Below are 13,911 nucleotides of genomic sequence, written 5' to 3'. Positions count from 1 at the left end.
CTGATGAGTAAATAAATCTGTGAGCTAAATCACATCCTTGCGTTTTGTCATCTTTGACATGCACCCAGGACAAAGGAACTAGCTGCTTTTTGCACAAACTTTTGAGTTAAAGTTGTTCCTTACTAGACTAGAGATAAGCTTGTAAAAAACATTAGATACTCATACCTATTTTCTTCATCCCAACACCAGAATGAATTCATGCAGTAGTCTTATTGGGAACACAAATTCATAATTTCACTGTACCTTGTAGGCACCATGCAATTTTATTTCTCTGGTAGCTCACTGACTCAGTAGTGAGATTTTTATCTCTTTAAAACATTTGGAAGAGCTTGTTTACTCCAAATCCAGAACTCTACTGCTGTTCCTCTCCTCTTTCCTGGTAAATCATTTCATCAGTGGGCAGTGTGAAATGGTGTTTCCAGGACCTAGCATTTGGGATGGCAGATGGGTAGCAAAGAATCTTCTTATGGAGGCAGGGAACTGTGCTAATCACTCCTCTGCCCACTTCAGGAATTGTTCATTTACAGCATCCATTGCAATCTGTTGTGTTTCCAAGCTGCTGTTGATCCATTTTTTGTTCCCCAAATTATTGTGATATTGTGTTCTTTTCCCTTCTGCAATTGTACTGAGCTCAGTGAAGCTACACTAAGACTAGAATTTGTCTTTATGCTTTCTGACAAAAACACAATGAACAGAGAAAGCACCAAGCACCTTCACCTTAACTGAGTTAACTGAGAGAATTAACTCACAAAGCAGGCTAGAAATTGCCTTACTTGTAGTACATGACTGATATATGACAGATAATCACATGATGGAGAAAAAGGTACTCATTCAATTAATCTAAGTTTAAAAGCTTTCAAACCTCTTAGGTAAGAGCTCTGTCACTAATTTATATTTTCCCCATTGCTTCCTGAATGACAAATACTTTTGAAGCCCATTTATTAATATACCTTTGGATGAACAGGTTATAAAAATAAGGAAAAGCACAATAAGCAGGAATCTGCCCTTTGATCCACATTTATAAAATTTGTAGGTGTATCGAAAAGCTTTGCAAAACAGAAGAGAAAGATCTGTGCTTTTCCTGAAAGCCTGCCTTCAACCTGCATGGCTGTAGCAAATATACCTGCAGGCAGAATTTAGCAGTCTTCTCAATTCACACTTGCAGTTGAAAAGAAAATAAAATAGAAAGAAAAGCACGCATTACTACAAATACTATAAATATAGCTGCAACATATTCTACTACTGTAAAAAGTGCAAGATAAATAACAGAATAAAAATCCATACAATGCCCATATAACTATTCTACATTACTCTGAAAAACAAAGCCCTGCTTATCAGTTACTATATGAATGCTTACAGCCCCTTGATAGTTTTTGTTACAGTCATCCAAAGGGGGGGATACATGAACGCTTGTCAGCCATTCCCCTCAAACAGAGCTTGATCGCAACAATCAAGAAAAATTTATGAAAGAAGAAACAGGAGTTGAGTTGTGGTTGTATTTTTCTTTTAGTAAGATGTGCTTTAAATTTTGTCACACGGCCCTCGTAAAGCAGTTTCTGTGTGGGAGAAGGCTTTACAGAAATGCTTACCGGATCACCTCCAGACGCAAAGGAGATGGATTGCATATGGTGATTTGCTATGATCTGTATGGATCAGAAAGAATAAGTGTGAGTCAGATGGGTTTCTTACAGTTTGCAATTCTGATTTCAGTTTTTTGCTTGTATGCTGGTGAAAATCCAAAATCAAGATCAAAATTACCTACAGGGACTTCAAAGAGCAGCATGATAATATAAACAAACTTAAGGATAAATGTTTCTGTTCCGGTGTTCTTTAAAATATATCAGGATACTGCAAGATTGCTAAATGTACTCAGAACTCTAGTAAATCATACAGACCTGTCGGAAAGTGTCTTTGGAGAAATTTTAATCTGCTAAAACTCACTTTCTTTATTACAGATAATGATGAATGAAACAAAAGGTCCTATTCATCAAACCATTTTTCTGCTGATGCCACTCTGGTGAAATCAATGAAACCATGCCAACTCTACACCAGCTAAGATTCCTAACATTGCATCCAATACCTACTGTGTCATTTTATGTTTCAAACATCAACATGTTTACAATATGCAAACAGAATTTTGAATCTAGCTGCAGTGTAGTATTGTGGACAAATTCACAGGCACACTCCAGGGCATTTGAAATTCAAATTGCTTATGTACAATTTGAATTAATATGATATTTCTCTGGGAAAAGACAATTTGTCCTGAACCTCTAATAAAAGCAGAACATCTCTGCTATTCTGAGAATCAATGTACAAAATCTTTTAATAATGAAATAATGTAACAACCAAGAAAGAAAAGGTCATTTGAAAGAAATTTTCACTTGATATTTGAGTCACAGAAGCCATGCCAAGGGATTCATCTGGGGTGGGACAGGCTGCTGTTAAGTGCCTCAGAGCATCTGACAATAAGAATTAAGATCTTGGTTCTTCACTTTGAAGAGGAAGCCACACACAACAAACCATTCTGGAAAAAACAAAATAGGGTAGAAAACTATTCTCTGTGCTGTTTTCCCTAACCTGCTTCTTAAAGACATGAACTATCAACTGCCTTCCTTGGAAAGAAAAAAATCTGACAGAACTTTCTCTGAATCTTGCTGCTTCACTAAGTCAGAGAGAGGTGACTACTATTTGTAGTGTTTCTTTCATGTAAAGAGCACTTCATTTTCAATAGCCCTGCTTGTCCCACAACATCCTCCAAAGATGTGGTTAGTTTTTAAGAGTACACTTGTAAATTAGTGTTCTGCTACTCAGCAGTGAGGATTTCCTTCTCTTAAAGAAGTAAAAATTGAATATATAGTACATAGAATATATATAGAATGTAGATTATCCCAACAATAGAACTAAAGTAGTGAAGTTCTGTTACGCAATTTCATATTATCATTATCTTGACATGTGCAAATAACCTAATCTTCTATTTTAGCATGTAAAAAAAATTACTTCAGACTGTCACTAAACTAATTTTTTCCAAATTTTAAGGAAGCTGAAAAGTGCTTGAAAACATTAGTTCAAGTCAGGCATTTTTTTGAATGCCACAGCTAATTTAGTTTGAAGTTGGGGTATTCCCCACCTCATCTCTACCAATATCAAAATACTGAAAAGAGATACAGAAAACTATCAATGCCTTGCATTGCTTAAAATAAAGCAATTCACTAATGTTGGCATACAGCTCAGAAAACCTTTTAATCTACGCCAACCTTCATTTAAAAGAAATAAGCAAAACAAAATCATGTTCCACTCATCCCTGCTCAATATGTTCACAGAACTGTTGTGCAGGAGTACGTGCTTTCCTTCTACCACAAGGGCCAACAACCCTGGCTTGTCTTTTCTTTCCTTTCAGATCTGCCAGGAAAAAGACACTATTACAGAAGTTTGCAGCTATCCTCCTGTATGGAGCTTCAAAGGGCAAAGCTGCTGGGCCATGCTTATCTGCAAAGCAAATCCTTGGCATAAACAAGAAAAAGGGGAGGCCACAGCCAGATCAGGGACCTCTGAGAAACCAGACATTTCTCAGGCCTGCAGCACCCAGAAGTGTCTACCTCAAAAAGAATGATATAAAAGGAAGATGAACAGTTTTGTCAATTCAGAGAAAAGGCAAAACATGTAGGGGATGACTCTTTGAAATAAATGAGTTTAACTACATTTCTGTCCTAGCATTGACTGAAGACAAGCTGACTTTCAGTGTTTGGCACTTCCTTGGTAGAGCTAATTAACATCACGTTCTTATGCTTCTGAGGGGAGTAATTGTCCTTATGAGAAGCACTGCTGTTCATATTCCATAGTAAGGCTACAGACTACTGCAGCCAGTCACGCCCCTGCTCCCCCAGTCTCAATGCTCACTGCAGAGGATTGTGATGTTTTCTAAATAAGGATAAGAATGAAGATATACGAATGAAAACATAGTAAAGAACAGCAAGCTTTTTAATAAATGGTATATATATTCTTTCTTACTTTTTAACCCTGAGGCCCCAAAGGCATCAGTAGGAATTTTACTTCTTTTCTCTCTGTATCTGGGCAGAAAGTTGCATGCCCTAATGCAATATGTGGCTCACAGCAAATAGCACAGCAGTGGCTACGCATGTCTGTCTGCTTCCTTTTTATATATACCCTGAGCAAGGATTTTTCTCATCTCATACATCATTCACAAACCACTGCAGTGATTCCCCAAATTCTGTCTGTACCTTCAGCACAGTGAAGAAGAAGAAATGAGCTACTTTAAAAAGGCTGCCTTGTCTCTCTAAAAGACTGGCCTTTCACTGCACTGCAAAATCCCTGAGGCTGTATTTTTGGCAGCACCTCAGGAACAGTTTGCCCTTTAGGGTAAACTCTCAACTCTAAATGAGAAGAAAACAACAAAATTGGGGACATACATTCAGTATTTTAGTTGTTGCTCCAAGCACACCCCTTTTATGACTCTGAAAGTTTGTAATTTTATTCAATAAGAACTCCCACAACCAGATAATGGTATTTCACATCACAGGTCTTTTAATATCAAAACCCATCTACCTGAAACATGGCAAGAAGAAAATAATTTATCAAAACTGTGTTGAATAGTGAAATAAGCTGACTTCCACTATGATTATATTTTGAGTTCATTCATTTTATGACATTATTGAGGAATAATTTTGAGCAACTGAGTACTTGGCAGACAGCAAATAATTGTGCAGCAGGCTCTTCATCAAAAGCCTCACAAGTTAATACAGAAGTTACACTCACCTGTTTTGTATCTGGATTCATTAGATTTAAGCTGCTGGTGGAGATATTCAACATTATGCTCATTCCTGCAAACTGAAGATTGCTCTTTCCCAAGATGCTAGAAAGGACTTTGCTTGGTGGCTGTGAGGAGGGGGGGAAAAAGCAGATTTTTGTTCTCTGATTTTCTTTTTTTTGAATGACCTTCATTGTATGCAGGGTTAGTGGTGACCTTAAAGGCTTCTAAAAAATTTATGACTTTTCAAAGATCATTAATTTGCAACAGCTGTTTTCCTCTGGAAATTATTTCTCATTTATACCACTACTACTACTACTACTACTAATAATAATAATAATAATAATAATAATAAAAATAATAATAATAAATAATAATAATAGTGATACTAGCCAAACAGTTCTTCATATACTCTTCACCAAAAATAAAAAATAGCGGTTTTGTGAGACAGCACTAGTGTCATCATCACCAAGGGACCAAGTAAGCAGACTAAGATGAATGCCTTCAGTCAGTATCTTAAAACAAAAATGTGCTTGTTCTATAAAAATATATTCAACTCTTGAAATTTACTGTTTGCTCTACATCTACTGACTGTTCTACCCCCTTGCAACATGGAAAGTGGGACTCCAGTGATACCGATGGAAGGCTCACAAAATGGGATACAGAGTATTATGGACTGGATGACCTCTAAAGGTCCCTTCCAACCTCAAACCATTCTATGACTTTGCTTGTAGACTTAAGAGTAGGTTAAAGCCAGATATAGACAAATAAAACCTCTTTGTGCTGGGGTAAAATATGCATCTAAACATTATCAGAGAATAAGTCTATGAATGTAAATACAGGGGATGTAATAGTATTGATAACTTTTATAGGCATTTCACCAGCTCTTCAGAGGTATTGCAGCAATAGAAATTATGCTGTCAAATCAAAATTCATAAATTTCTCACCTTTGACAGCTATGGGGGACCACATAGCTGCGTGAGAGCAGTCACATTCAAGTAACCACAGCCTGTAAAAAACAAGGCTGCCCAGCAGTCACAGACCGAGCCCTTTAACTTGCTCTATTTGCACTGGTGAATATTTGTGCTGGTCATTAGTATATAAACACAAAATGACTGGAGACAGTGCTCTTCTGCCACTATGTTTGCACTTGTTCTAAGCTGCCTGCAAGCATAGATGGTATTGTTCCTAGCAGTCTGGACACACTTGAGCTTCTGCAGTCCTGAAAGTTTACATGCATTTAATTTAATCATCTTTCCCTTCTGTTTAAGTGATTAAAAACACACTACGTACGTACTGCTCCTATGTAATATGTGCTTCACTATTTCAACCCTTTCATGTTACAGAGCTAGTACTTCATTAAGTTCTCTTTTGAACAAACTCTTTTTGAGTATCTCTGTATCTCCTCTTTCCTTAATCCTTCATGATTCCCGAGTCATGCCTAAGGATTACAACCCATACTGCAGGTAAAGTGTGAAAATTTGGCTTCAGGAAGTACATGTCACCTTAACCAAATTGATATGCCACTAGTGGGAGAAACATGATGAATGTACAGACCAGCAAAAGACACGTCTTTGATATTTATCTGAAATTCTGTTGCTCTTTTCAACAACTTACAAGCAACATTACTTTTAAAATCTGTAATACAGCAAGGTGTCTCACTAGTCACTTGGAACTCTGTTTAACTTATTTTTTCAGCTGTATTTTGTGTCATTATGCTTTCCAAGAAGAAAGATACTTTTGTCTTTACTTTCAAATTTAAAATGAAATGCCAGAGAACCAAGAAACGCCAATGAGATAAATTTGGTGGAGGTGAAACTATAGCCTAATTTCTGACACAGTTTCCAATCACACTGTGACACGTGTCACATATGACTGATTTTACTAAGGTATGATTCTCCATTGCAAACAAGTGGCATTTCATGGTATTTCTTTCTGCTGATATTCTGCCTACATGGTGGAGCAGCTGGGGAAGCAGGCAGACCTTTTCCTTCACCTGCACATTCTCCTCCTCTGCCCAAGAACACACACAAGGGCCATAATTAATTACTTTCTATGTTTCTTCCCTTAGAGATAGCACCACATCCCAGCTTTGCTCGCAGGTCTCTGGAAGAGACTGTTGAGAGCCATCAGTGCAGGAGCTGAGCCAAGGCTTCCTCCTCTCCCTCTATGAAGACTAACTCCCAGCACACAAATAAAAATAAAAGCAAGGTAGTAATGATGTCAGGTACACGCTGGACTCACCATCAGCACTGGACACTGAGCATCAGCCACCGGTGTTTATGGAAAAAGCGGAGGTAGCAAAGGATCACCTCATATGCTCTTTCCATTTCCAGAAATCAGTGATAACCAAAGTCTTTAAATGTCATCAGTATATCTATCTTTCAAGAACAAATCTAGTCACTTTCAAAACTATGTATGTTTTGGGCTTCTGCTGTATCTTCCAGCACCTATTTCCATAATTTACTCATGCATTTTATGGAAAGGCATCCCATTTGTTGGTTTTAACTCTTCCACCTACAATCTACAAAAGAAAGAAAGTAAAAGGAGGAGGCTTCTATGGAAGGAACACAAAGGCACAATCTTCATCCTAGATGTACTTATATTTCCAGATGCGTACAAAAGCAGATTCTGACCAAAAGGGCAAGTGACAACATACAGTGAGTAAAAACAGCCAGTACTCTAAATGATTAATCAACTGCAATTCTCAAAGCTGCCTTAAAGTCACCTGCCTGCTGTGCCAGGTCTCCACTGTGCTGTACAGAGAAAATACAGTCAACTGCACTACAAAAAAAAAAAAATACCTTTCGTTTCTTGAAGGCTCTTTTGGCACCAGGCATGGCTTCACAAACACGACTGATTGCTTCCCTGAAGAGACAGAAAAAAGCTTTATGGCAAAAGAATGTGTGTGTTTCTTCATTACGCTTGAAATGCACTGGAGAGAACAGTTTCAACTGTATTTCTGTGCACAAGTGAAGATAGTTAGTAGGTCAGTTAGCTTTCCTCTAAAAAAGAGAATGTTTCTTCACACTATTAAAAAGACCTTTTCTCACTGTAAATTAGAATATTGCTCATAATACCATCCTTCCAGTCTCACTTTTGTACATTGGTTAACACCTTTAAAAAAAAAATGTTTCTTTTAATGTGAGAGTTAGAAAGCATAATCTTTCTTACTACTATAGTATGCACTTTTCCAGTCAGAGCAAAACCACCAGGATTTAGACAGGATCAGAACCCTTAGTAATATGGACATTCTATACAGTACATGGGATGTACATTTTAATTTATACTATTTCAAAACAGTCTGAGTAGTTTATTAGTGGCCTTACATTTATATTACAGGGAATATCATTGCCTGAAACAATAATTTATTTCAGTTTTTTTACATTGCTTCATTCTTCCCATCACACTCAGGTTGACTGAAAGAAATGCATATCCAACGTGGATTTGAATCTTTACCCTTTCATAGAAGAGTAACTCTACATCACAAAAACTCTTGAAATCATACTGCTCCAAACAAATCTTACAGTTCCTTTCAGTATTTGGCAACTTATTTTCTGAATGGTTAATCTGGTCAGTGTTTAGAATTTGCTCCTGTACACACACAGGCTTTCCCTCTGACCACTAGGCACAGGACTTTAATAGGCTTGTCCCACTGCAAGACAGAATGGTTTCACAGGAGCGAGCAAAGGTGACTCCCAGCCTTGTTTAACTATTTCTTATATGCATTGAGACTAACAGCAGATTATATTTAGAGCCAAAACCATGCAAATAACAAATATTTTAAGCAAAAACCCCCAAAACTCAAAACCAAACCAACCAACCAACCAACCAACCAAACCAGAAAACAAAATAATGGGCAACAATGAACTACAAGATAAAGAACAGCCAAAATAATCAAAACCTTGAAACATCATTTAGATAAAGACATAAATGATATTAACTTTATGCCATGTGCTGTATATTCCAACTCTGCACAGGATCAACAAGTGAGTCAGGAGAACAATGTCATACACATAAATCAGCATTCAACTTGTAATGGCTTAGCAAACATGACAGATTATATCAGGTGGCTATCAGTAACTGACATACAGTCATGCCTTGTGCGCTTTTAGCTTGGACCCAGTTCAAAGTTGGAATCACCTGGAAGAATCACATTTTATTGGTTTGGGGAGATGAGTGGTTGGGGGAATGGAACACACCTTGAAGCAGGTTTACAGTCCTGCCATTCTGAAGTAGTGTGAGATTTATAGCAAGAGATGGTTAAAAAATCTTTCAAGCACACTATCTTTTCTTCAGGTCTAGAGAAGAGGTGGTTTGTTCCGTAACTTGTCCTATGCCTTTTTTTCCCCCACCTACATCTGTTTATCTAATAAAATTGCCTCTCACTACAAACCCTGCCTTGCATATGCACTCAGACCATTATAGCTACAATACCCCATTTCACGGTTCAGCACCTGTATTTAGCTCCCACCTTCACCACATTTTTTTTACTCCAAACAAGTGTTTCAGTTAAAGTAATTACTAGATTTTCTTACAGGGCAAGTAAAAAGCAGTTGGTTTAAAAGAACATGTCTGATGCATCTTGGAAATAAAGCACAGCAGGCATCAGACAGTGATCACCATAATACTGAGACAAGGATAACTCCTGAAAATGTAACCAGGGAAAAGTAAATAGTACGCCTCTCAAAAATTCACTAAAAATGCTTTTCTTTGACTCATGAAAAACAAGCAGACATCATCTTTTACAGAGTCATCCTCACTGGCTACAGAGCTAAAACTTGTGGTTTCCCATCTCTTTCTTCTGCTGAAGCAAATCCTTTGGAGGTAATAGAATGGGAAGTTCAGGCCAGTGGCAGTCTCCAACCCACTTCAGTCTTTCAGACCCATGCCTCTTGCTTCACCAGGTGTGTCTTAGTTTCCCAGGCATTTTGACTGCAAGCTGCTCTCACAGAGACATCACCAACACTTGTAACCTCTTTGTCTATTCCAGTGGTTCAGCTGGTACATTGAGATACCTTGTAGGTTTTGAGTCTCACAGAAAGGACTTGGATTCCTGAGATATGTGCTTGAGGGATTAGTTATTAAATTAGTCTATCATTTCCTTTCTCTTCCTATTTGCCCACATCATCTTCTCTCTGTAGTGGCAGCACAGAACTTAGAGAAAGACAAAGGGATTTTCAGGCCACTGCACCCAACAAAAACACATATGCAATCTTGTTTTTTTTCTAGGGGAGGGTTGGGTCTTGTAGCAGTACCTCTCCTATCTGCCAGCTCCTGATAACCAGACATTAATTGTGCTACTGAATAGATTCATCTGATTCAAGGACCTTGTTGATCAAAACTGCCACTTGAGATAGGAGTGGAAATAACCAGGTGAAAAAGGTGAAACCCAGGGCAAGGCAGCCTTGATTTCTCCTTGCATGCCCTGTCTTGGCAGAGCAGAGAAGACTTTAAAAAAACCCCTAACAAACAAAGAAAACCAACCAACCAACCAAAAAAAACCCCAACCCAACAAAAACGCCCCATAAACAAAAAGAAACCCCAACTGGGCTACGTGTCTTCTCACTCCATAAAAAAGCACTCTTCAGTTTCCTGCTATCTGTCTTCCTTTTGGTAAAATATCTTGGTTTTACAGAACTCAGTGTTCCCAAAGGCTATGGGAAGACTGGGAGTCTTTGGGTTTTAAACCTCTGTGAATACTAAATCTATTCAAGCAACTGCAGGGTTCAAGTTAACAATGCTTTTAGTGAAAATGCTGGGAACTTCAGAAAACATATTCATAGAGCAATTCTGTGTAATCAAGGTCAGAGTGTCCTGGCAGCAACTCTTTGCATGCCTGCAACAGAAGGCACAGTACTTTTCCTGTGTGGGAGTTAAGGAGTCTAGAAGCAGTATTTGAAGAAAATAAAAAGAATAAGGACGACTAAACATCTGTCACTGCACTAAATATGTATTTTATCCAAGGGCCACCAAGACACTTAGAGGAATGGAGCACTTTTTCCATGATAAGAGGCTAAGAGAATTGGGGTTCCTCAGCCTTGAGAAGTGAAGGCTTTAGGGTGAATTAACAGCTGTCTTCCAGCAGCTGAAGGGAGACTACAAGAAAGGTGAAGAGAGACTTTTTAGAAGAGCATTTAGTGATAAGATGATGGGAATGGCTTCAAACTGAAATGGTAGGTTGAGACAAGATATTAGGAGGAAATTCTCCACTGTGAGGGAGGTGATGCACTGGAACAGATTTTCCAGAAAAACTGTGAGTGCCCCAGCCCTGGAAGTGTTCAGGACCAGGTTGCATGGGGCTGCGAGCAACCTGGTCCAGTGACAGGTATCCCTGCCCATGGCAGGGGATTGGAAATGAATGGTCTTTACAGTCCCCTCCAACCCAAACCATTCTATGATTCTGTGACAGTTCCCCAACCAGATAGCCAGACTGCCTGGTGATGTTGAAAGGATGGCCTAAAGACTTCTTTTTAGCTTGCACTGCTAGGAAGGACAGGGTAGATGTAACCACTTTTTGTCAGCAAATCAAATTTGGAAATGCCTCAGCAGCACGAACACCTGATATACAAATCAAGCCCAGGAACGGGTATTGCCACCAGGCTGATCCTGCCATCACCTGACTTGTGCATGGAAACCCTTGCCTAAGGAAGGCAAAACCAAAAGTTCTGTATATATCTGCATATATATCTGGCTAGATATTGCACAATTTGGGAAAGCTGGATGTGATTACAATTGTTTCCTTTCTAATAGGAAAATTATTTGACATAGACAGATATTACACCTTTCTAAGCCACATTCTGCTTAATTAGCTAGGCTCAGATAAAAATCAGTGTAGAGTTATGCTGATCTCTTGTAAAATTAGTTATTGTGCCGTCTGCAGTAAGGACCACATGCTGAGTTCCAAATCTGCCCAAGAGTATTTTCTGCTTTGCAGATGGTCATACTGTAGAGTCATTTTCTTGGCACAAAACATGTTGCATATTTTGAATATAATTTCAGCATTCAAGTGCATTCAGTAAAAAATCACCAATATTCATTTTCTGAGATTGACCTATACTGCTTTAAAGTGGCTTGACATCTGAGAAAGAGGAAAGGACATTTTACATTGCCATTTAGTTCCATTAAAAAGGCTAATGCCCTGGTATCGTTCATAGCTTTAGTGATATTTTATTCTGTTATACATAGTCCACTCAGGAAGTTCAAATGTGTTCCTCTATGAAACATCATCACATGAAAATACTCTCCATTTTTTGATTGTGGTGTTCCTGTTCTTAATTAATATTATTTAATTGATTAAACCCCAGAATTCTGGAACTCATATTTCAGGAAAATTACATACACATAGAAAAACCACAGATTTTCTCAGCATAGTTGAAAAAAGTAAAACCATCTCAAATAATGAGATGAGAAAATGTGACTACATTTTAGTATGAAATGTTTTGTTTCAAAATATTTAAAACCTACTAATACTCTATTTTTAAGATATTCTAGTGCCCTGTAGTTCCCAAGTTTACTTCTCCCCACCTCAAAAGCTTAGGACTTCACAGGTTGAAAAACAGACAGCAAAAGACTGACTTTTTAAATGGAAGAACTGTTCAGAAGGTTCACAGTTATTTCTTAACAGTACTAAGTTCCTGTCAATTTTAATCATTACTAAATATTGTACCAGTATTTGCTGAGGAGAAAGTCTGTACTAAATTTAAAAATAACTTGCTTCTGAGAAAATAATAAAAAAAAAGAAACAGAGACCAAAAATACATTTTTAGAAGTCTGTTTAATAATTGAAATACTTCTTGTTCATTTGCAAAACAGGCAAAACGAGCATGCGCTGTCTGAAGTAGCACAGGGGACATTGACAACATCCAAAGACTAAACCAGTTTGACAGCAGATTGACCATGTCTGAAGGGTGCAAGGCTGAACAAGTAGCTAAGGAGAACGAATCAACAGTATGGAAAGAAAGGGGAGGCTAACTGTGGCGAAGATGCACCTACTGCCACACATCCAGAGTACCATGCAGCAGCACCCCTGAGGGGAAACCCCCACAGAAACTGGAGCAGAGACCAAACGATGTCATTTGTTACCATCCTGACCAAAGTGAAGCCTGTCTTCATGGAAAACCTGGAAGAAAACTTTTGTGGAATAAGGTGACATCAAGCAGATGTATTGCGCAAGCTGGTGTCACTTGTAGAGCATGGAGACGACTCTTCTTTTTCTTTTTGTCAGCTACCCATTCTTTTTCTTCACATGGAGTTTTCTCACATGTAGAAAATCTAAAAGCAGAAAATGAAAGGAAGCTGGCCAACTTAATTTTTGCTTTACTGAATAAATTATACACTCAGGTGGTTGGCTTTGAATACCACATGTCATTAGATATGTAGTTTGCAATCTATCTAATGATACTTACTCTTATGCTCCTGCATCTTCAGTGTGAGACTTTCATTGATCTCCTAAGAGAAACCAATGCAGTTTGAAGGACTCTTTTGATTTCACTGGCAAAGAAACTCTTTATCCATTGGTATGCTCAGCGCTCTGTTCTCGGTATTTACAGATGACCTAACTTGTTAAGGAATATTTGATACAACTTTAAAATTTATACCTTCTTCTATAACATGCAAGTAAGTTTCAGAAAACCCAGTCTCATTCATCAGGAACATAAAAATCTACCTGATCTTGATGATTTCTTCTAACACAACAGTTCTGAACAATGGTCCTATTTAAGAAATGTAGAGTGAAACTTGTTTATCCTACTGGCACACCTTAACTATATCTCTTAACTCTGGATGCCTACAGAGCTTTGATGAACATAAAGTAAGGGTATATGAAATCTTGGTTTTGAATGTACAGCTACAAAACCTTCCTTATAGACAGCCCTCTAACTGTCAAGAATATAGACAATGACACCAAAAGCATCTTAAAAAAGGTTCTTTAAGGTTTACATCTGCTAAGTAGCTCAATCCCTTAATATCTTTTATGACCTTCAGGCTTTTTTCCACTCAGCCTGGTCTCTAGCTACTTATCATAGTCCTGGAGATAAAAATTAAAATTGTTTTCTGTTGCTTAATCAGGATCCTAGTAATCTCCAAACTGGGCCGAGCCTCAGTTCATTTACTAAAGTATTTTCTCTCAAAGAGTAGATATTAGC

The 13,911-nt window shown here is 38.0% G+C and overlaps 1 protein-coding gene across 1 annotated transcript in view; it reads right to left on the bottom strand.

Annotated features, from left to right (window-relative positions):
• The window catches only part of SHC3 (SHC adaptor protein 3), a 51,932-nt gene that overhangs the window by 15,901 nt on the left and 22,120 nt on the right, over positions 1–13,911 (bottom strand). The window contains exons 3-5 of the mRNA XM_066569031.1: positions 7,570–7,633; positions 4,774–4,893; positions 1,590–1,643 (exon numbers count right to left, since the gene is read on the bottom strand). Of these exons, the coding sequence (XP_066425128.1) occupies positions 1,590–1,643; positions 4,774–4,893; positions 7,570–7,633 (238 nt within the window). The remainder of the gene's footprint in view (positions 1–1,589; positions 1,644–4,773; positions 4,894–7,569; positions 7,634–13,911) is intronic.

The sequence above is a fragment of the Molothrus aeneus genome, chromosome Z, assembly GCF_037042795.1.
Source record: "Molothrus aeneus isolate 106 chromosome Z, BPBGC_Maene_1.0, whole genome shotgun sequence".
Classification (NCBI taxonomy): Eukaryota; Metazoa; Chordata; class Aves; order Passeriformes; family Icteridae; genus Molothrus; species Molothrus aeneus.
This window is presented reverse-complemented; position numbering and strand designations above follow the sequence as displayed.